Source organism: Lissotriton helveticus, chromosome 3_1 (genome assembly GCF_964261635.1).
Source record: "Lissotriton helveticus chromosome 3_1, aLisHel1.1, whole genome shotgun sequence".
NCBI lineage: Eukaryota > Metazoa > Chordata > Amphibia > Caudata > Salamandridae > Lissotriton > Lissotriton helveticus.
This window is the reverse complement of record NC_136061.1, coordinates 1,341,150,516-1,341,174,757: the sequence shown is the minus strand read 5'-3', so window position 1 is coordinate 1,341,174,757 and position 24,242 is coordinate 1,341,150,516. Positions and strand designations below refer to the sequence as shown.

The window sequence follows — 24,242 nt, the reverse complement described above, 5'->3', positions numbered from 1 at the left end:
ACGTGGCCATGACTATGGCCCGATGGTCCTCGTAGTCCTGGTATCTTACTCTAGTGAGTTTGCCTGTTTCATTCCATGGTGCAATAATTAAATATCCCCAGTGGTTTGTGAGAGCAGTGCCACTGTTCTAACACCTTGATTACTTGCATCACAGGCTCTCCACTGCTCCTCACGCTGACTCGACATGTGGCGCTTCAGCTCGGACTGCAGACTGCAGCTGGGCTCTTTCCTCGCGGCTCAGGCAAAAGCTGCTAAACAAACAATCAAAAGAGCTTGCCTGGAGTGAGGGAGCCACAAGCAGGAAAATGAAATCTTGCCACTTTATTTTGTGATGCAAACGGAGAAAGAGCAGCTTCCTTCCTCCCACAGATAATGTCCAGCCCTGACGCGTTTCATGCTTGGCAGCACTTTTTCAAAGGGGTGAGGACTTGCTGTAGATGAAACAGGACCTTCTTCCCAGCACTCCTTTGTAGTTAGGAATCCCCACCTCAGTGGGCGTGGCCATGACTATGGCCCGATGGTCCTCGTAGTCCTGGTATCTTACTCTAGTGAGTTTGCCTGTTTCATTCCATGGTGCAATAATTAAATATCCCCAGTGGGTTGCGAGGTCAGTGCCACTGTTCTAACACCTTCATTACTTGCATCACAGGCTCTCCACTGCTCCTCACGCTGACTCGACATGTGGCGCTTCAGCTCGGACTGCAGACTGCAGCTGGGCTCTTTCCTCGCGGCTCAGGCAAAAGCCGCTAAACAAACAATCAAAAGAGCTTGCCTGGAGTGAGGGAGCCACAAGCAGGGAAATGAAATCTTGCCACTTTATTTTGTGATGCAAACGGAGAAAGAGCAGCTTCCTTCCTCACACAGATAATGTCCAGCCCTGACGCGTTTCATGCTTGGCAGCACTTTTTTAAAGGGGTGAGGACTTTCTGTAGATGAAACAGGACCTTCTTCCCAGCACTCCTTTGTAGTTAGGAATCCCCGCCTCAGTGGGCGTGGCCATGACTATGGCCCATGGTCCTCGTAGTCCTGGTATCTTACTCTAGTGAGTTTGCCTGTTTCATTCCATGGTGCAATAATTAAATATCCCCAGTGGGTTGCGAGGTCAGTGCCACTGTTCTAACACCTTCATTACTTGCATCACAGGCTCTATACTGTTCCTCACGCTGACTCGACATGTGGCGCTTCAGCTCGGACTGCGACTGCAGCTGGGCTCTTTCCTCGTGGCTCAGGCAAAAGCCGCTAAACAAACAATCAAAAGAACTTGCCTGGCGTGAGGGAGCAACAAGCAAGGAAATTAAATCTTGCCACTTTATTTTGTGAGGCGGTTCTGGGCTGCTCAATACCTTGAGAATGTTTTTTGCCACGTTGCCACAAAAAAGCCCAGGACGCTTCAGGACGGGCCCTCCAAACGCGCTCCTGGCAGGCACGTTAAATATCACACCAATGATCACTCCAAAACAGCAACCAGAGGGCACAGCGGGGAAAGGAAATCCTTTTAATGAACACCTCCAGCAGAACAAACACCTCCAGCATAATGCATTTCGGCTCATTAGCCTTCCTCAGATGCCGCTGATGACGTGCAGGTTACATCCACACCTCCTTTTGAGACTCCACCATCTCTCTCATTGGTGAGAGTTCAGCTGTCCCCACTTTGATGTTAATAGTCTCAGCTGTAGTCTCGAGTCCTGGACTACAGCTCCCAGCATGCCACTGGCCGAGTAAGTGCTACTGTGGGGACAATGCTCTTAATAGTGCTGTAATGCCTTGCAAAAGAGAGGTGCTTGCGTTGTTATTCTGGTTAACCTTGTTTACGGGGTGTTCTGGATCTCCTCGAGTCCCCTTCGTCCGACCCCCAATCACGAGACTCTGCCGGTCCCCAGAATGCTTGTGCAATGACAGCAAACCCCTGTGATGTCACGGACTGCGCCTGGCAGAGGCTGCTTGCTTGGCCTGATCTCGAGCTGGTTCTGGGCTGCTCAATACCTTGAGAATGTTTTTTGCCACTTGCCAGAAAAAAGCCCAGGACTCTCCAGGACAGGTCCACTCCAAAACAGCAACCAGAGGACACGGCGGGGAAAGGAAATCCTTGTAATGAACACCTATATATATGAAACGCTATTAAATCATTGCATTAGGAAAACACCACACGTTTTTCAAACTCCTCTAAGGCTAAGACTGTCTTTACATAACTCGATACAAACAATTCGAAAAGAAAAGTTACTCAGGAAGACAGAACGATATATTATGATTCCTCTAAAGCGGAAAGTAGGAGGAGCAGTAGACTTAAAGAGGAATTTGTCTAAATCTGGGAACGGATGACATAATCCTGCATGAAAAAATCAACACCATAGCAACATAAGATAGCAAATAATTGTAAAAAAATTGTAACCTCATTCACATAGATGGCGGACAAATCCAGGAATCGCCAACAAAGGGCATGCAAACTACTAAATGATGATGAGACTACTCCCTCAACAAGTACAAATACAGGAGGAGTAGCAGGAGGAAAAGAAAAGGACAAAAGAACGATAACAAATATCATAAGAGAATTACAACAAAATCGGATACTGGAAATTAATAAATGGTGGGAGAAAACAACTTTAGAAAAATATATTGAATAAAAGGGAGTCCCAAGAGGACTCCATATAATCATTATGCCCACACTAAATGACCTTGATCCGGATCTGATAAAATTATGGCAACAAGACACCAATGAATGCTCATTCAAATTAATGACAACACTAATTATACATGCTGAGAGGAAACTAGACAAAATCACAAGCATCATTCAAGCACTGGAACAAGAGCTGACAAAAATTCCAGTATCAGAAGAAAATAAAGAACTAATTGAAACTATGGAAAAGAAAATAAACAAACATGAAGTGGAGGTGGAGAAACGGAAAGCAAGTAAATTTACTAGGGATAGGATGGATTACGCCAATGGACGAATTTACACCTTTGCCCGCAAATACGATCCATTAAGAAGCAGAGTTGTGATGGACAAAAGCGCAGGGACAACACACATCAACACAGTAGATAGTTCGGAAATCAGTTCTGCTGATGAGGATGCTGCAACAACTCCACTGGAATTTCGCGGGGAGATACAATTGGCACAAATGATAACGCGACAGAGGAAGAGGCAGAATCAACACGTGGGGGAGAGGACAAACAAAACCACAATTAAAACCACAAGCAGGAGAGGTAGAAGAAGGAGTAAAATCAAAGAAAGGAAAAGGAAAGTAGAGAAAATCCTTAAAAAAAGTAAGAACAACCTAAATGGAAATTTGGTCATAAATATATCTGACAAACAAATAACAGCAACTCAGGTGAAACTATTAAATCAAGGACTGTCCTACTGCCCGAATAAAGACATGGATATCCCCAATGCACGCATTGATCTTTATAAATTCTGCAGGAAGATCAAGCTTAAAAAGTATTTCTTGAAGAAAAAACCGCAATTGAATGTTCGCAAACCCGAAGATATAGATCCATCGATAATCACCCAAAGAGACTTACCGGCATATAAAGCACTAATGTCACTGGAAGACGATGAACTACCAAATATAGAAAACAATCAAGATTCCCTCACAGCAGATATTGAATTCTGTAGGACTACAGGGCTGATCACAAACAAAGGAGGTGAGAGTGGTTTTAAAAAACAGTCTAGATTCTGCCCCCAGTTACCACCAGGGAACAAAATCGACCTATTCCAGGAGATAATGGTGGAAGAGATTGCGAAAATATCAGGAAAACCCACTTCCAACAAAAACAAAAATAAGTCCTCCAATAGAAAAGCAATGAACTTCTCACCGGACGAATATCGGGCAATAACAGAACTAGAAAATGACCCAACAATAATAATTAAATCCTCGGACAAACGAGGTAATATTGTGGTCCAAAACATCACAGACTATATCAGTGAGGCAAAGCGACAATTGGGGAATGAAGATCCTTATGAGCCATTGAAGAACAATCCAACTGAGGAGTGGACAAAGGAATATCACTCACTCCTATTGAACTGGAAAGAAAAAGGCCTAATTGAATTCGATGAATATTCGTACCTCAAAACAGACAACCCAATCACAGCCACTACCTACTTTCTGCCGAAAGTTCATAAATCAATCAAAAATCCACCAGGCATAGTGAGCTCTATTGGGTCGCTACTAGAAAACACCTCAAGATTCATCGACATCTTCCTGATGAATTATGTGACCATGCTACCCTCCTATCTTAAAGATACAATGGATTTTTTAAATAAAATAAGCAAAATTGAGTGGAAACCCGGATACCAGATGACAAGTATAGACGTATCATCACTCTACACGTCTATACTTCATGAGGATGGCATAGGAGCTGTGAAGAAATTCCTGGAGAGAAGATCTATTAGCTACCTGGAACATTCGGCCATGTTAATAGACATGTTGACCTACTGTCTGAAACACAATGTCTTCCTATTCCTGGCAGCCTGTATCTACAAAAACAAGGTACGGCGAGGGGGACATCTTTTGCCCCAACGTATGCCAACCTCCTGATGGCGCTCTGGGAGACTGAGATCGTGGAGGAGGAAAAAAGAAAAGGTTTAAGAATAAAAACATGGTGTCGATTTATCGACGATTTTTTCGTCATATGGGACGGAAGTCCAGAAGACCTACAGACTTTCATCAATTCCTTGGAAATAAATGAGTAAAATCTCCACTTCATGTCCACTATAAGCAACATCAACATCATCTTCTTGGATGTCGAAGTCTTTATTAAGAACAACAAACTGAGCACAAAGGTACATCGAAAACCGACATCTTGCAACAGTATCCTTCATGCTAACAGTGGACACCCAATAAAGCTAAAATGGAGCATACCCTATGGTCAAATGCTCAGGGTTAAAAGGAACTGTTCAGAGATAGATGACCCGGAGTTGGAAATAGAGAGGATGAGTAGTCGTTTTCTGGAAAGAGGATACCCCCTGGAAGTACTTACAACAGCTAAATCAAGAATGAATCTAATACATCAGCCTGACCTCTTGAATCCTGTGGAAAAAGGAGAGACAAAAGGCACAACACGCCTAATCATGCATTTTAACAATCAAAGTAAAGATCTGAAAAAAGCAATAAGCAAGAATTGGAAAGTTTTATTATTGGATGAAACTTTGAAAGAAAGCATAACACCACATCCGAGCATCACCTACAGGAAAATAGCTTCTCTACGAGACATTTTAACTCAAAGTCATCTTGAAATAAAACAACCTAAAGTGACATCTTGGTTAAGCACTCCGGGGTTCTGGAAGTGCCCGAAATGTAAAGCTTGTGAACATGGTGTAAATATATAATATTACAGACTGCTAAGTGGGAGATCTGAGAAGATCATAGATCACATAACTTGTGAATCCTAATATGTGATTTATAGATTGATGTGCCCGTGTGGGAAATACTACATAGGGAGCACGTTCAACAAATTAAAATTGCGGATTTTACAACATCGTCATGCGATCAAGAACAAAGACCACAATTATCCAATGGCCAAGCACTTCAATGAATTCCATCAAAGCGATTGCAGCAAGTTGCGATAATCTGGTATTAAAATCATAAAACCAACAGAAAGAGGTCATAGTCATAGTCAAGTTTATTTGTTTGATTAATTAAAATCTTACAAAAATAAATTTTTTTAAAAAATATCATCGGCAGTAAAAAGCTTAAAACACCATGCACATAATTATTCTAGTATTATATAATTTAAAAAGGAGAAACCTAAATATTATTTTCCTTAATGTTTTTGCAAATCACAGTGTGGACGTGGGCGGGGGTGTGGAGGTCGACCCCGGGACAGTAAGAGGCGGGGAGACAGGAATTCTCTTCAAACTGGGCTTTATTTTTATGGTACATCTGGTCCGAAAGGTGAGTCTGTCTCTTGCGAACTCCAGGTTGTTCGTGGTGGCGAGGTCTTGGGGATTTTCCGGCTGACTTCTGCTTTACACGCTTCCTCTGCGCCGTCTCCGGACCACCAGGGGAAAAGAGACCAACAGATGGAAGCCGTTAGAAAGTGGTCTGTTTCTGGCGTACCCGACTTGGGACCGAGTGATAGTGAGGGAGCACCAGTGCTGTACAGAGCCTTAACGTGATTGTGCTCGTGGTCAGGGGGGAAGGCAGTGAGGGAGGGGTAAGGAGGGGGGACTGGTAATGGAGCACACAAGGGAGCACACAAGGGAGAGACACGCACGGGGTACTTTACACTATTTACACCGGGGCGCTCTTTTTCCCCACCCAGGTTGCCCAACGCCGCCGTACCTGAGCAAGCCACACTCCTCCCTTGGGAGTGTGGCACGGCGGAACACGGGGTCGTTGGCCTCCTGCCTCTCCTCCGCTCTCGCTCCTATCTTCTTCTCCGTTTTCCCCTCTCCTCGCTTTCGGCTCCTCTCCTCTGCTTCCGACCTCCGGGGTGATGACACACCTCCCGTACAGGACTTCCTGCCCTTTGACCAGTCGGGAGTCTCTGACGTCAACAGGGGGTGGGGTCTCGTCCTGCTCGTCACATTCCCACTTAAAGGAGCCGTGGTCTATTGCACCGTCCCGTTCGGACAGGCTGTCCCAATCTGCTCTCGATGTATCTGTCTGTGGGTAAGGAGGGGAGTTATGGACAGGGGTCCACCAGTTCTGCAGTCCCTGCACCCCGACCCCGTTACACACAGATCAAAAATTTACAAATGCAGAATTCATTAATACATCATTCGGGTTTAGACATGCCATTAACGCTTGTCTGCATGTTCTTACTCCTCGAGCATTAAATAATCTCTTAAGGTTAACTTTCCTTTCCACCTTTATTGCAGGGCACAGACATAGCAGATGTAAAATTTCTTCTTGACCACATTTACACAACCTACATATCGTATTGTCCTCAATAGTCTTCCATAGTGGCCGATGACACAAACCCGGCCAAATACCAAAACGTACTCTTATAAAAGTTTGTTTGCTTTGCTGTGACCAAGGAGTTTCCAGATAATTTTGGATTTGCTTTTTTTTTGTATCCATTTATAATTGGCCATGCGTGCCTTCTTTTTACCTTGGGAGTGACAGGGGCTGGGGATATGCATTTTCTTCAGACAGCCACTGGGGGGTCAAGTTGTGTCCTGGATGAGTTAGGGCTGGGCTGAATGGACCTGGGACGCATTCAGAGTCGTGAGAGGAGATTTTCATACACCTGAATTGACCTGGTCTGCCTTGAACAATGCTGTCTCCACCTCCTGCAGGGAAGCTGGGCCAGAGAGGACAGAACTGATTTGGACTATGCATAGACACTCTCTGGTAGAGGGAAAAAATAAATTTTGAGTATAAATATTAGGGCCCAGACCCCAGAACTTTAGAACTCGCTTGAATCAAGGAGCCTGCCAGGAAGAAGAGCTGGATGAGCTGCCAGGAGGAGTACTGCTGTGTGTTGCTTTGTTAGGTTGGCCTGCAGTTGCTGCTTCTGCCTTGGCCAGTGAAAGGAGTCGACTGAACTTTCTTTACTTGTGCTGAGTATCTCCAAGGGATTGCAGTAGAGCTTGCCTCCTTTTCTGAAGTCTCAGGGACTGCAAAGACTTCAATAACCTCTGGGTACCGCTTCTGGAACAGCTTCTGGAACTGCTGTTTCAGTTGCCACCGAGAAGGGAAAAGCAGCTGACTCTGTCACCGAGTCTGTCACTTGCTCAGTGTCTTGAAGGCACCGCTGCATCTTGCACTGGTCTCACAGACGCTGTTGCTGCCTGCTGACTTCGACACCCATGACCACATCCTGGCTGAGAGCACCGCTCATAAGTTTCACAAGTATCCCTCGTCCCACACAGCAGTCTGGGCTGACAGACACCAGCTCCCACTAATCGGCTCTTTCGCTTGCACGTCAACCTGCCAGCACCGCATCTAGCACCGCCTCACCCTGCACCGTAAGCCTTAGTCTCAGCGATGCCGTCGGGATGATCGTCACTGAGCCGCTGCCTGGACTGCATCGTGAGGGCACCGCACCCTGAACTGGTTCCATTTTGCTACGCATCCTTGACTGTTGACCCAACCGACTCGTACCAATGTGTCGGCCGCAATGAGTAAGGTACTGTTCACGAGTCTGTCAACGCTTTAACAAGTCTGTACCTACACGGTCAGCTGCAGCTGTTAGATTCAGTTGTTTTCAGCATCGCGATAGCCCCATACAGAGCTACCGACTCCGAAGAACTGTGTATTTTGAGATATTTCTGCAATTTTAAGGATATCTTGCAAAGTATATATTTTTAAGTAGAAGATGTTGGATCTTATCGTTTTTGATATATAAGAATATTAGATATTTTTCTAAACTGGTATGCTGTCCTTTTGTAGTGTTTTCACAGTATTACTGCTCGTGCCAAGCTACCAAGGGGGTGCGCAGGGGTTATTTTAGGAGTATAACTCCCTTACCCTGACTAGGAAGAAGGGTCCCTACTTGGACAAAGGTACCTACCTCTGCCAATTAGAGATCCCCATTTGTAATAAACCACAAAAAGTCACTAAATTAACACGTGCTTAACCCTCTGATAGTTTGCCACAAAAGAAGTCAGGCTTAATTTAGATGCAAAGTGTAAAGTATTTATGCAGCACTCTAACAGTAATAATGTGAAAACACAACACAATCAAAAGCCCACACCAATTTAGAAAAATAGAGCAAAAGTTAATACATTTTGTGACACCAAAACAACAAAAATCCAATCAGTAAAACCGGAGTTGTGACTTTTCCAAGATCTAGGTAAGTATAGCTCCCAAAAACACAAAGCGCCACTCATGGTTATCTGGTAATGCTAGACTGGGGGTTAAGTGATAAGTTCAGGCTGACTACGAAGGAGCATGGGCCTTGTATGGAGACCAATGTGGTCCAGCTGAAAAAGTTACTATTATATTGGTGAGAGAGCTGGGTATGGAATGTTGGATGAGAGAGAGTGTCAGTTGGAGGAAGGGCTGAGCAGCAGGGAGGCTGCTCCTGGTGGGGCTTTGCATAAGATCTTGACTTGTTATAAATCTACATAAAGAAACTACATGGAATGGATTTACTTATTTACAACATTTTGGCGACGATTTAGAAGGAAGAACCTGCATGCTAACTGAAAGGATCCTTTCATCAAGCTTAAAGTAACTGGATGATCTTCAAGATGCTGGCAGCCCCATCCCCACCAGTAACCACAAGACCGGTCAGCCCCAACTCAGGCGTGCCTGTCCCTGCTAGATTTTCACCCATCCCCTCCTGCAGCCTGCCAGTCCTACCACCTGCCTGTCCTGCTGTCTCCAAAGAGGTGTCACTGTCTTGTTGACCTGGTAGAGTACCACCAGTGACTGCTCCATCAGTTCCCCCAACTCGTGAGTGCCAGTTCATGTTGGACTATTCTTGACTTTGCCTGCTGCCTTGAAACTGTTTTCCCTGTTGCAAAGTGAACATGCCAGTTCCTTTGGGACATTTTCTTTCTCTACCTTGCTGCACTGGATGTGCATTGTGAGTACCACCAGTGACCCTGGATCGGACCTGCGGACACTTTGAAATATGCCGTTCGAGGGTAAAGATCTGGCCCCAGTGTTGGGTGCTGACTAACTGACTGTGGAGTGCACTTGTGCACTTTGCCAGCCTTTCTGGGCAACGTGATGGAGCATGCTAGTCATTGTGTAAGGTGTAAACCTAGGGCACATCTCTTGTTTTTGAAGCGTGCAATTTGGGAAGTGTGGCCGCATAGCATGTTTGGGACATGTTAGCCATTGAAGTGCGCGATATTCAAAGATGCGACATGTACACTCACACATACCTTATCTTTCCTCTGGTGTTGCGTGCCTTTTCTGTGACAAATGATGTCGCGCAGAGAAGCAATAGAATCCTTCATGAGGTTCTTGTTCCTTCCTTCCTCGTTGCTGCTGTGGGATGCACAGCTGCTTCAACGTGCTGTGAGCCACCCGTGCAGCGTGCGCTACGTGCCGCCATGTTTTGATTGGAGGCTCCAATTTACAATGTTGCCAACCACCTTTTTCAATCGAGTTAATTTAAACAGCGGCAACGTTTGTTTGCGAGTGGAAGTTGCCGGTTGCTGGAAGTACAATCTTTATCATAGAGGCAATCTGAAGCAACCTGTTCTTCTGTTTTCCTTCATGGTGAGGCATGTACAGTGGTAAAGAGAGTGCAACTTTCCCAATTGTACCTAATGCTTGTTTTTGCACCGGTATCCAGTCACAGTTTCCAGAACCAAACTGCTTCACTGCCCTTCACTGCCCTGTCATTTTCTGCAAGTTCTGGTCTTGTACTTGACTTTCCATTTTACTTCTCACTTGTTCTTCAAGCCTGAGCATGGTTTTTTTCACTGCAGACCACCGTGACTACTTTATTTGTTTTATTTTATTGTTTTCTTGGCACAGTGTCATACTTCATGCGAGAGGTTGCTAAAATGATACTTACCATTTCATTATTTAAGCTGGGTTTCATTTTTCTGTGTTGCTTGCTTTTTGCATTCATGGGATGTTTATTCATTTATGCGTACATATTCTTTTAATTCCTGTAACCCTTACTGAAGATGATTGTTTGGAATGGTGCAATTGTTTGTATTGATGTTTTTCTCTCTTATGTGGTTTTGGGTTGATGATAATTTACCACCCATCGTGGTGCTTACTGTTGCAGAGTGTATGTTTGTTTTGATTCAGTGTGTTTTCCTACTACAACCTTTGTTCTTGAGGTGTGCTTTTTACCGGTGTTCCATGTGGAGTATATTTCCACATCTCACAACCCAAATTTCGGTTCGGGTGGAGTTCCTTATTAGTGTTTTTTATGTTCTGTGTGGAGTATAATTTCCACACGTCACACCCCAAATTTCAGTTTGGGTGGAGTTTCTGCTTGATGTCTGGTCTTGTGTTCCAGGATATGTTTTTAGGTGAAAGGTTTATTTAAACTTGTTATTGTTTTGGTGCAATGTGTTACACCCTTACAGGTTCAGTATGGAGCATATTTTCCACACACCACAACCCACATTTTGTTTTGTTTAGGTGGAGTTTCTTGTTCGTATGTTCATGTTACGTGTGGAGTGTATTTTCCATACATCACAACCCAAATTTTTGTTTGGGTGGAATGTATGCTTGCTTTTCTTCAGGTCCCGTGTGGCATGCATTTTCCACAAATCACAACCCAGCTTTCAGTTTGGGTGTAGTTTATGGTTGGTGACAGGTGTTACGTGACTGGTGTGACCTTTACGAGTTCCGTGTAGTGTGTTTCTACACAACATTTTTTTTCGGGAGGAAAGTACTGAATTCATTGCATCTGATTGATGTTTCCTTTCGCATCTTTTAGTTGGGACGCTAACTACCTCTTGTTGGCCTGGCCAGCCTCCTTGTTTGGTTTTTGGGGTTTAGTTTGTGTTTTGCTGGGGTGGTAGTGTATGTGTTGCTTTGGCTTGGTTTTAAGGGAGCGTGGATTTTGTTTTTTGTATGAGAAAGGGAGAAGTGGTTAGTGTTTGAATTGCAGGATTGCGTGATCTTTTGACTTCTTCTAAATATTTCTCTTTTGCTATTTTGTATACACGTATTTCGCCATCTACATGTATTGCATGTTGCCCCTCTCTTGCATGTAATTATTATTGCCATCTTATTAATGCATCTATTTTATTGTGATTCTTTTGCAGTTGATTTTTTTTGTATTAAGAAACGGAGATGTGTTATACCTGCTGCTCAGCCTGTGTGTCTGTGGAATGGAATGTTGGTGTGAGAGCTGGTTATGGAATGTTGGATGACAGAGAGTGTCAGTTAGAGGAAGGGCTGAGCAGCAGGGAGGCTGTTCCTGGTGGTGCTCTGTATAAGGTCTTGACTTGGAATAAATCTACATAAAGAAACTACATGGAATGGACTTACTTATTTACAACAGTTACCTTCTAAAGTTCATTGCGAGGACTCCAGTTCATGGTGGAGTAGGTCAAGCGGAGAGCGTCATGGATGGTCGTGGCTTTAGTGCAAAGATCCTGTTGGGCGTCATGGGCAGTCATTGATGGAGTTTCACGTTGACAATCACTGCAGGCTGTTTTGCGAAGTGCAGATATTGCGTTGCTGGTCATTCCTGTAGGTTGCTGTAGCACGAAGAGTCGTACCCACTGGAGCTTTGCATTGGTGGTGTTCACAGGCTTCAAGATATCTTTTTTTTTTATTGTCACAGCAGAATCCAAAAACAATACAATCCATAGATCAAATGAATTATTACTTCTTCATACCGATACATTCATATAATTTGCAAAAGGCCCCCATATGTCTCGACCAATTTTCCGCTTATTCACTCCTTTAACAGCATGCAGGCTAAATTACAAATTAAATAAACTAAACATTCTACGTCTCCATTGAAAAAAAGATGGAGAACCCACTTGAAGTCAAGCAGCAGCAATGCACAGTCTTGCTACCGTCATTGAAATAAATATTAAATGGCGATGTTGATAGGATTCCCCACCTGTACTAAATTGAACGTCGGACCCAAGCAACATAGTTGCAGGCGTTATATCAATTGTACTACCAGTCAGGTCGCTTAATAATTTTTCAATGTCAGTACAGAATTTCCTCAACTTCCCACAACTAAAAAAGATATGTAACATATCTGCATCCTCAACTTTACAACGAAAACATTTCCCATCATGTCCCCTTTTCCACTTAGCCATATATGCCGGTGTATAATATAAATTAAAAATGGTTTTATAACATTGTACCCATAAATTAGCAGACATTAAAGATTCTTTTGATAATCTAATAACATATTCTAGCACTGGGGCCTCAATCCTTAAAATTTCAGATCATTTATCCCTTTTTTTCTGTAAATCATCCTTCCTGTATGCTAATAATAACTGATAAACCTCCCCGATTTTTGCCTTCAAAATCGGCTTCAAGATCTCTGCGCAGACAGGCATGTTAATGGTTGCCAAGAGGCCAAAACGTCAGGATTTTTCCTATGCCTTCAGAGGAGTACACTCTGATGCCAACCAAGGACCCAGGACCTGGGGAAGTGCCTCTTGGGAATCAGGGACTAACTCTTGCAGAGGCAAGCAGGGCTCATGCAGGTCCATCCGCAAGTCCATGGAGGGCCAGTAGTAGCAGGTCAGCTGGGCAGTTGCAGGGAGGACTCTGGAGATTGTTGTGTACCTATAGCTCAGACAGGAGGCCTGCTAACTGACCCTTGGAGTCCCTCACAGAGTCGGAGATGAAGGGATCAGGTCTATTCTTCTATCTCAGACAGCAGCACAGACCTCCAGCAGCAGGGCTATCATCTGGCAGCTAAGTAGTACTTTTCTGTAGTATTCATAGGTCCAGGAGTGTTCTGAAGAGTTGGTTTAAGGCTCCAATATTTCTACCTGCTGCCAGTTTTCAAGTGGGAGAAACATAGACATTTCCCACCACTTTCTGGGTCTGGAATTTCCTTCCTTCTCCGGCTCCAAGGGGACTGAGGTGACAATAGTCTAGGGTTAAATCCTTTGTGAGTGTGCTGAGGCAGTCCCTGTAAAGGGCAAGAGTGGTAGGTGACAGCTCTGCCACTCCCATCCTGAGAAGATGTCCCATTCTGACACCTACTCCCCTTTCCTATCGCTGACTGGAAGGAATACACAAAGGCAAACTTTCAACTACTCCTAGTCACGTGACTCAGGATACAGACTGCAGGCAGAAAACGGGTTAGGGCAAAAAAATGGCAACTTTCTAAAAGTGGCATTTTCAGAATTGTGACCTAAAATCCAACTTTACCATTAAATAGGTTTTTAAATTACAACTGTTCAAACATGACATTTCTAGCTATCCCCAAACAAATGGTATCACTTATTAAATGTAAAAAGATAACCCATTGTTATCATATGGGTGGGGTAGGCCTGGCAGTAGGGAAAAATGAATTCTGGCGTTTTTGACTTCAGGATATGTAAAACTTAAAAGTTCATGTCCAACATTTCCTGTTTAAGGAACACCTTCAGGGGTGACATATGTATTTAAAAGGAAGGTTTAGGTCTGGCAAGAGGTTTATTTTGCCAGGTTCAAATAGCAGTTTAAAAGTGAACATAGACTGCACTGGCAGGTCTGGAAAAATATTTTGAAGGCCTACTTAAGCGGTTACCACAATGAGTGATGGTGGCCGACTAGTAGCATTCAATTTACAGGCCTTGGGTACATATTGTACCACTTTACTAGGGACTTACAAGTAAATTAAATATGCCAATTGGGAGCATATGGCAATTTTACAGTGTTTAGTAGAGTGTACATAAGCACTGTAGCACTAGTTAGCAGTAGTGAAGTGCGTAGAGTTCTAAGGCCAACAAAAACAAATTCAGCATAATAGGAGGCGGGAAAGCAAAATATTGGGGGGGGGGAAACAAACCAAGGGTGTCAGATCTAGCAGGCCCCTTCATATTTCAAGGAAGAGACACTTGGAATCAGACAGGTTGGGGCTGAGGCAGGCTTCATCTCAAAATAAATAAGGAATCATGTGATAAATGTGAGCATTTTTCCAAGTTTTGAGGTGGTCAGAACTAACCCAGTTATTTCAAGCTATCTGATAACTCTCAGTGTGTACTTTTCCAAGCAGCCAAGGTGCCCAAGACATATGAAAACATTGCTTAGAATCATTACATGTTAGCACACTTCTGAATGATCTCAGTGTCTATGGCAATCAGTTTCCGCTGCCCCTAAAGTGGGAAAGAACCCCATAATTCACTTAGAGCACTCCATTACGGAGTGTTGTGGGAGTCACTCACAATGGAGTTGTATACCTTAATATTGAAGGACCCCGACTTTTTACGATGTCTTTGAAAGTATGCAAATGATAAATATATTTTATTATCACATTTTGAAACGTTTGTATTTGCTTTACATTTCTCGTCTGTCACCAAGTGTAGTGTTTCTTTGGTGGCATTGTCTGAATTTATGTTGATTGCATGTTTTCAAAGAGCTGATCCTACAAGCCAAATTAGGGCACCACTGCCATGAAAGTGTAATTGGTGCCAAGCATCCTGAAAACGTTAAAAATCTCGGCAAGGGAAACTCATATGGGAAGAACATTTTAATTTCGCAAGCTGACACAATAATACGGAACCGAAATATTGCCTTGCATCATTAGTATGAAATCATATGTTCAGATGGGTATATTGCGAGCCCTGACTGAATCTTTTAAATGCTTAATATTGGTTGTATGTCGGTACCATGCAGGCGTTAATTGCACCTGCCTTAATAGCGCGGTTCAAACAACAACTGCATCTGATGCACAGTCACAGCATTACAACGCATTCCGTTACCATGCAAGTTGTTAGAACCACTAGCCTTAGGGAAAGCGCTAGAGTTGGAATAGTAAAATGAACTATTCCAACTCCAGTCTATGAAACAGTAGGGAAAGTGTTGGGAGTTAAAGTCCAATATCAATCCATGTAATGACTTGCGTGGTAAAGGAATGCGTTGTAAAGACGCATTTGTGGTTCGGACCGCGCTGTTAAGGCACAGCGTGGTTTGAGCCATGGTGTAAAGGCTGTTTTCCATCTCATTCTTAATGCATTTACTTTTATGAACCACACAACCCGAGACAGAGTATCTGACAGCTAAACTCATTTTACGGCTCTTTTAATGGATTCTATGTTTTATTACTTTCTATCCTGTGTTTTAGGTGGATCGGCAGTCTCAATTTATCCAAGGATACAGGGTGATGTATCACAATAATGCCGGTGCCTGGCAGGTCCAGGATGTCAAATCCCCCTCTGAACGCAGCACGATTCTGACACAGCTCAAGAAAGACACAGAGTACGAGATCAAGATTAGACCATACTTTGATGAATTTCAGGGTAGAGACAGTGAGCTGCTGGGCATTCGAACTTCCGAGAAAGGTGAGAAGCAAAGATGGACATTACTAAGAAACGGATTAATTGGAGCAGAATAGATAGGGGGAATGGCGTTCCATGTCCTGTGTGTATAGGTGGAACACGCTTGCTGTCTTGTTTTTCTTTTTTACACTTCTTTGTCTCCAGATTGATGGTGGCCTGGTTGTGGGTATCCCAAGAGGTACCAGAGAGGGTTAACTTCTCTATAAGAAATAGAGATAGAGTTGGTACCAGGCAGTGATTTGTTTTGGCATTGTGTTCCTTGAGAGTGAGGTTAGAGTCCAAGGTGAATCCAAATGACTTGGCATTCGATGAGGGTTGGGGTACTCAAAGATTTTAAGGTCTTTGTAGCTACCCCTCTCTAACAATTACTTTCTATTGATGTCATTGAAAGGCACCCACGCCCTTCATCAAACAATATATTACTTGTGTTGTTAGCTCTTATATTGAATCTTTTGCAGACCAAAAACGTATCTGAAAGCCTTCACTAAACAGAGACTGCCAAAAGAAATTGCTTTTTTGCTGAATACACCTGGAAGAAATTGTGCAAATTGTCAATGGAATCAGCTGCTTTCAGCCTAGCAGTTCTGGGAAGTGGAGAAGAGGAGGTGTTTACACTAGTTTCAGCAGACTAGGATCTGCATAAATGTCCGGGGGTGATTGTGTACTTCAGTGCAATGGTCATGCTCAGACGTGGTCACTGTGTCACCGGAACCAAACTACACCTGACTGAGGCGCTCCAATCAAAGTGAAACTGGTCTTGGGTTGCTTGTGTTCTGTATACATTGTTGTGAGGAGAGGAGCTAGACTCTGAACAAGAGGATAAAGAAGAAGCAAGACACAGTAACTGGAGTCTTTGAGGAGGTTACAGAAGTCGATGACCTACAGTAAAGACAGAATTGCACGTTTGGTGAGCCTGCTAAGTCACATTCACATCTGGGAACCCAACTAACAACAAGGGAGTCCACATATGCTGTGCACAGAGGGGGCTGGCTGCCATTGACATATTGTGCACTGGGCAAGTCAGAGATGGGCCATCCACATTTGGGTGGGGTCTGACTGTCATGCACAGCAGTGATTAGCCACCTGTGGTGGGTTGAGTGCGGGTCCAAGCTGAAAGCCAGGACCTGCAGCCTGCCCCACTACGATGGCCAAGGGCTGCTCGCAACAGGGTTAGCTGACCACGGCTGGTTTGATGTAGGCATTGTTGTATGTTTATATTGTAGTCATTATGGAGACTGATCTGTTGGTAACACTGATGATGGTCAGTGGTATTTCTGGCTAGTGTTGTTGAACAGTATTGACTTTGACCTGGGATACCAAGTCAAGTCAAAAGATACCCCCTTGTTACAGTGGCTTCTTTTAGGTTTAGTCACAGATCTGGGTGTCAGAGTGAAAGTGATGGAATTAGGAGGTGGGACAGCTGAGGTATTCTGCCTAGGGGATCAATAGATGGAAGTGTTTCTTGAAAATGGGTTGATTGGTTTAAAATAAATGGCAGCAAGGTTAGCTGAGTACTGAAAGAATAAAGCAGGAACTACTTTTTAATCTGTGAATATGACACTTAAATAAGCAAACTCCGTGTCATAGTTTGAATGTACTGTTGTCGAGGTTTAGCGACTTGGGGTGTGAAGTGTAGGACATTTTAGATATAAATGGGGACAACCCATTGAGAACTTTGCTGAGGAGACCTTTGAGTCGTGTGCTAGGGATATTGAAGATGGTCATGGTCTTAACAGGTCATTGGCTACGTCTTTAGAGAGGACGCTGTGGGTGCTAATGTTTCTAATGACTTGGGAGCTTAGGGACTAGAGTAGATAGAAGTCATGGGAAACAAAGCTAATGTAGGATTGTACAGCTGATAGGTTTTTCATGTATAATTAGATTATTCAACTGAAACAGTTATAGTTTGTTAATGATTAATCATAGGATCCTGAGTAGGATAATGGGAAGGAGGATGAATATTAGTAGAAGGGAGTAAGAGTCATTTGGAAAGGTGATTCCTGATAGAACACAGTATGACATCCATTTTAGAGAGTGAATTATCATCAAGAAGAGACATTAAACGGACTGACATTAAGCCAAAAACAGAGGTAAAAAGTGAACATTGATGTTATTTGTAATATGTCAATATCGATGAGAGAAAATGGAAGGGCTCAGATAGCATGTCTTTTAGGAAACATATTTACTAAGGAAAAAAAATGCTTAGATTTGTAATGACATTTCAAGCACATATGTTTGCTATTTAAGAGTTAAAATATTAGTCAAGATTCACAGAAACCTGCAGAGTATAGAACAATTTATACAACAATGTTATGATTGGTATGTCGACCTTGCATTGACTACCTTACAATTCATTAAGATATGCATATGTAGGGTTGCACAGATTGACTATTCTTAACTCCACTTCTTTGTACATTGTCAATATGGTGGTAGTTGGACATCATGACTACAATATATTGGCTGATCGATATTAAAACCACAATTATAACCAGGTGTCTGAGACTAATGACTTTGGCGAAAGGATATAGATATACACTTTGCTGTATCTAGTAAAAATGGCAAGAAACCTAGTCAGTGGTTTGAAAATTAGGAGCAGTCAGAAGAAGCCTATTGTACAATATTACTTGTTGCTGTAGTTCACATGTAGCACACTAAACAAATGGCATGTGGATGGTCCATGTTCCTAAAATATTGCCGGTCCTGATAATTTCACTGTTAATTTTGCACCCAAAAATATAATATTTCATTAGCCGTTTTTAATGAGACGTTTCCTATGGGTGAACATTATTAATTATAAAAGTACACATCTAAAGTCTCTATTTTACCTTATTTTCTAGGTCCTATGGGTCCTCCTCAAGGCATCAGTGTGGTAATGCTGGGATTAAGCAACAGCACAGACATCAGGGTATCCTGGGAACCACCTCTTGGCGAGATCCAGAATGGAACCATTGAAGAATACCGGGTAAAGCATCCATAGGCAGATGTGCAGGGTGGGTACGTGGGAGGAGGACACTTCAGAAAAGCCACTACCAGCCCCCATTTTCTGTCTCGTGATCTTTTCAAGAATTCTGTTATACACAGACGCACTTCAAAAGACCCAATTTCCACATTAGCATTTAAACGCACAAACCACTTTATTTTTAAGACTTTTTTTTAATTTGCAGTGTCCCAAATTTATGTTTCGCTGTATGTTTTATTTGTTTGCATGCCAAAATGTTGCGTTTTAAGTTTACATTTGCATGTTAGTGTAACACTCTAAACAGAGACATGCTGCCCTTAAAATGTTCACATTTTATGAAACTCTTGTATTTTATGTTATCAGTACTTAATGTACTTATACTTACGAGTTTATACCATACACTGGCAATTCTGGTGCTAAGAATACGTGTCACTCCCATTATTGCTTTTAGTATGGATATTTTTTGGGGATAAGTTAAAGCCTAAAGCTGCATGTCAGATCATACCTTGTCATCTCTTAAATAAACCACATCACATCCCTGGGGGCAGATTTACAAGCCACTTGCGGCACTTTTGCGCTGCCGTTGCGTCACTTTTGTGATGCAGCAGCTTACAGAAATGTGGCCAATTTACAACACGACGCATCTATGGAGATGCGTCAAGTTGTAAAGCCCTGCGTCACATTATACCTGCGTCAGGTATAATGTATGCAGGGTGGGCGTTCCCATGCAAAAAGCCATGTAGAAGTGGCGCAGTGAAATCTACATGATTTCAATGCGTCACGCAACGTCTTCACTGTATCGAAATCCCTACGCCTGCTCAAACCAGGCGTAAGGAATGACACTGTTTTTTTCAATGGAACTCACCCATCTGTTGTGGTGCATTGCTGTAGTTGCGTCACTTTCATGAGCAACTCCGGAAATGCATCACTTTTGTGCCAACAGATGCGTCAGAATTTCGAATGCGCCTGTTAATTCTTGCGCCAAGGAGCACTGTATTGTAAATACTGCTCATCCGTAGTGGTGCAAGGACATTCGGCACTGACCCAAGGAAACTGACACATATATGCAGATGCGTCAGTTCCTTGTAACTCTGCCCCCAGGTCCTGAGAGGTGAACTTATCCCTAGCTTGGACAGACAGCATGTTTAATATGACCTGCTCACCTTTTTCGTACAGATTTGGTGTTCAGATAATGAAACCCACTTTCATGTTAACCAAACTGTGGATGGTGACAAACATTCGACCATCATCAAGGATCTTGTGCCTGGCATGATGTACCGCATCGAAGTGGCAGCGGCAACTAGTGCTGGGGTTGGAGTGAAAAGCCAACCTGTTACCGTTCAGATCGGTGAGTCCAGTTCCTCTGTGTTTACTGGGTGGTATGTTCTATAGCCAATTCCTCAAAATCTGGTGAATAAAAGTTACTGTAATAAGCCAACTTTCAGTAACATTCCGTTTGTACATTTACGCTTAATGTTTGATTGTTATAAACATGCACATATTGGTGTTGTTACTAATGTGAACTGTGAAAATCATAAGCATTATATATTCGGCCTCTCATTCTCTTGAGGTTTTACCATTGACTATAAAAAAAGACACATATCTCTATCTAGTTTGGATTCCCACGACTTGACAGTTATGTTGCTGGAGGCAAAACGGGGTTCACTATTTGCTGTGTATTAATGTAGACCTATTAACAGTGTGGTGCAGTAGTGGGATGTTATTATGTCATATTCCTATTTATGTAGTGCTCACAACATTTCCATAGCATCGTAGTACATTTTCAAAAGGAAAAACCTTTTGCATGGCAATAAGAAAACCCTCACTCGATTGTGTCTGATGTTTATTGGTGTTTGATTGTAAGAGATTCAATGTATAGTTTAGATGTTTTTGGTATAGATTGTTCATTGTGAGGGTGTGGCATATCTTGGATTATGGTGATGTGCTCATTTTAAAACTGACTTTTGTGTAAGGCAGAGCCTGTGGATTGGCAAGTGTGATGATTAACTAGGCTTCATGGAGTAAAGCAAGTCTGGTCTGTTAGGAGAGAGTATAGCACGCTAAACAGGGTGTAACATGACAGTTGAAAATAATTTTTACCTAACTACCTGAAATGATAAGAAGAGAAATGACCGACTGCTAACATCATAAGAGGTTTTTGGTAGTTCATTTGTATTCATAATTAGGGAGAATAGCAAAGTGCATTGTAGATGAGGGGAGTTTTGAAATGTGATTAATAGAAGGCCTAGGTGATGTGTTGGAAATGGTGGGTTACGAGTACATGAATTGTAGTGAAGTACTGGGTTTTTTGGAACCCAGCGGTGTCAGGGTACACCCTAAGACTTCGGATTCTTCCTGATTAGACCACAGAAACTCAGAGTCTTCTAGGTGAAGTCAAAGATCGAATTTGTTGGCTGCAACCAAGTAACAGGCGTCCTAGAAGTACAACACGGTGTATATTCTCAGGAGACTGCTCAATCTTACAAAGCCAGCCTTCTCTTTTTATACAAAATATTACGCTTTAGGCAAACATTCTTTACATTTCAGTTGACCATTCACATGTTTTCACTACAAAGAAAAAGCAGAGTCATGATGACAAGCCCATATTTCAGTTTGTTCAGCCCACAATAAATTATCCGGCAAGGCCCAGTATTTTCATCAGATATCGACGGACCCCCAATAAAAACGGGCACCTCCTCCTCGTAAAGCAAGTCATAAAGTAAAGAACAGAGACAGGTGTGTGTGAGATTAGGCGTGGTTTGTGTGCGATGAAAGGTTTATGGCATGTTGTGCCTTGATACTATCTCGTTCGGCCACTGGGAGAGGAGCTGACCGAACAGGTTTGGCCTTGGGCAGTGGAGTCAGCTTGCCCAGGTCTCAGAGAAGTCAGGAAAGGTGTACGTGTCCTTCAGGATCGTGTTTGGCCTTAATCATTGGCCTATGTGAGGGCAACTCACAAAATGGCTGCCGTACACAAAATGGAACCCGAGGGTTCAGGACGAAAACAATGGTTTCAAGGTGAAATCGTCACTCGAACATGACGAAAATGCTTGTGCATAGTATACTAGCCATTCTCGGTCTGCTGATATCAAAATCGTCATGATACGACGATGTTTATGACATGAGTCCAGAATTTTAAGTACTACAAACCCTCCTTTTGCCCTTACATAGGCAATAACCTATACTCACGCTAATCTGAGTCCAGGTCTATATTCATAAAGTCATTGAGATGTTGCTGTAGCATCATCCTATTACTTAGCTCGTCCCTTGATACAGGTTTCCTTACACACGATGTAGCACAGAGGCCACATATTGCAGGAGCACACTGTACGCATAGACAGAACAGGAAAAGAATGGCTAAGATCATCCCAATGACCATCAGAATTTTCCATCCCCAGGCGGATATCAGTTCCCAGAACCATCCCATCAACGACCAATCTCCTTTATCCACATGAATAGATTCAGAGATCTTATGTAGTTTGGAGATAACCTGTTGGAGCGTTATCTGGAATGAAAACACAGCAACTCGATTGGATCACTCTACATACCCCACCTCGGTCTGCAAGTATGACGTCTAGCGCGACCCTGTTCTGAAGGGTCATGAGACGATCCGACTGGAGCTCAGCAGTCAAGTTACTAAGGGCACCGGCAGTTTCAACTACGGTGGATTCAACCACCCTTGTCAATTGCCTTATGTTCCTGCTGTTAACCATGGGTCCCCAGAACGGCAGAAAACCTTTCACGAAGTCTCCAAATTCTTGTCCTGCAGTGTCTTCTTCACTGAAAACACCTCTAACTAGCCTTGTCTTATGGTAATCTGCCGCAGCTGTGTAGTTGGGAGGCAACAGGAACGAAACAAAGCATGTGCCCGAAAAGTCAGGGGGCAACCATGTATAGGCTCTATCATGGCAGATGAAATAGGTACCCTTAGCTGCTAAGAACGAAGGGGAAGTCTGAGATGCAAAAACATATGTTTCAGTGCAGATACTCTTCCCTAACTGAGCTCTTGGATTTTTGCCATTACCTTGCAGACATAGGTGACCCTGATGGGGTACAATCCAAATCGGGGAAGATCTCTTAGCTTGCTGTTTCTCACTCAGAGTAGCTCCATATCCGGTTACGTTCCATCCTATATATACTAGTGTCTCATCTCTCGGGATAGTCTAGTAGGAAATATCTTCCTTAATCATGTCTACTATACCCTTAACTAGAGCACTATTCTTAGGATTGTCTTTTACAGAACGTAGGGGGTAGACTTCATGTGCGTAGATGAACATTGTTCTGTATGCCCACACAGAACCATTGTGGCTGAAAGGCAGGACCAGATAAGGGATACGTTTATCCGTTGTGCGAGGCATAAGACCACACACCCAACAGTTAGTCGTGTTCATTACTAGTTGGTGTTGGTGCAAAAGCTGAACAAAGGAGTTATTATTAAAGTCTAATCTCCTAGCGGATTCATGTTCAGGAAGAGGTTGAAAAGAATGTGAGGAAACAGTAGAAGGAGGAGGTATGGGCGATGTAGTGGGTGCAAATGTCACTCGAAAAGAGAATAAAACATATCCTATTAAATACATCATTACACTGAACAACATAAAAATGCATAATATCAAAAAGCGTTTCTTGGTCATCATTTTACATATTCTGTCTCTTTAGAGTTCATTGTTTTGGCAGGTCTCTCCATCTCGAAAAACTCCATCCTCTCTAAAATGCTGCTCGCGATGGTAGGGTGTTCTATGCTTAAGGAATGCTTATGTCAGTCCAGGGCAATCCCTTAGACCAACCAGAACTGTCGACCTAACGCCTCCAGCTGCACCCCAAAGACTTTGGGCAACCGCGACCCTACAGCGGAACCCGGATGGTGGTTCGAAAAACAAAAAACAAAAAAGTTTCTCAGATGAGAGAGCTGCACTTTCAAAAATAGCAAAGAAAAGGAATATCTTTTTATTAGTTCATAGTTCTCGGCCTCAGATTATATCGTTTCCTCCCGGGTACTGTTTGATCTTGAAACAGGAGTTCAGGCTCTGTAGTGTCTAATCGAATTGACGGCGGCACAGCTTTTTGCAAGAGATTGTCACTTTCTTGTTCGGAAATTGTTCCTTTTATATGTGCATCGCTAAAAGGCAGAAAACGAGGCACAGTTTCAGTCTCTGAGTCAGCGACACCCTCCTGGACCCACCGGTCGTACGGCAGAGGCAAAGGCACCCTCTTGCACTGTACACCATGGATCCAGTGCTTCTTTCCTTCCACTCGAACGGCTGATCTCGTCGAGAGAAGAACTAGGTGAGGGCCGGTCCATCTGGGCTGGTCATTCTTTGTTCGCTGAAAATTTTTCACCAGCACCCAGGATCCAGGATAGATGTGAAGACATGGAGCTTCAGAGGCCTGAGGCAGAGTATCGTGAACCTGTTGGTGTAAAACACGCAATTTAGCCGTCAATTCGTACAAATAGTC

General features: G+C 43.1%; 1 protein-coding gene across 1 annotated transcript in view; it reads left to right on the top strand.

Moving 5' to 3' along the window:
* The window catches only part of LOC144824966 (roundabout homolog 2-like), a 1,188,518-nt gene that overhangs the window by 884,323 nt on the left and 279,953 nt on the right, over nt 1-24,242 (top strand). Inside the window, exons 10-12 of the mRNA XM_078683904.1 lie at nt 15,616-15,832; nt 18,667-18,791; nt 19,965-20,136. Of these exons, the coding sequence (XP_078540030.1) occupies nt 15,616-15,832; nt 18,667-18,791; nt 19,965-20,136 (514 nt within the window). The remainder of the gene's footprint in view (nt 1-15,615; nt 15,833-18,666; nt 18,792-19,964; nt 20,137-24,242) is intronic.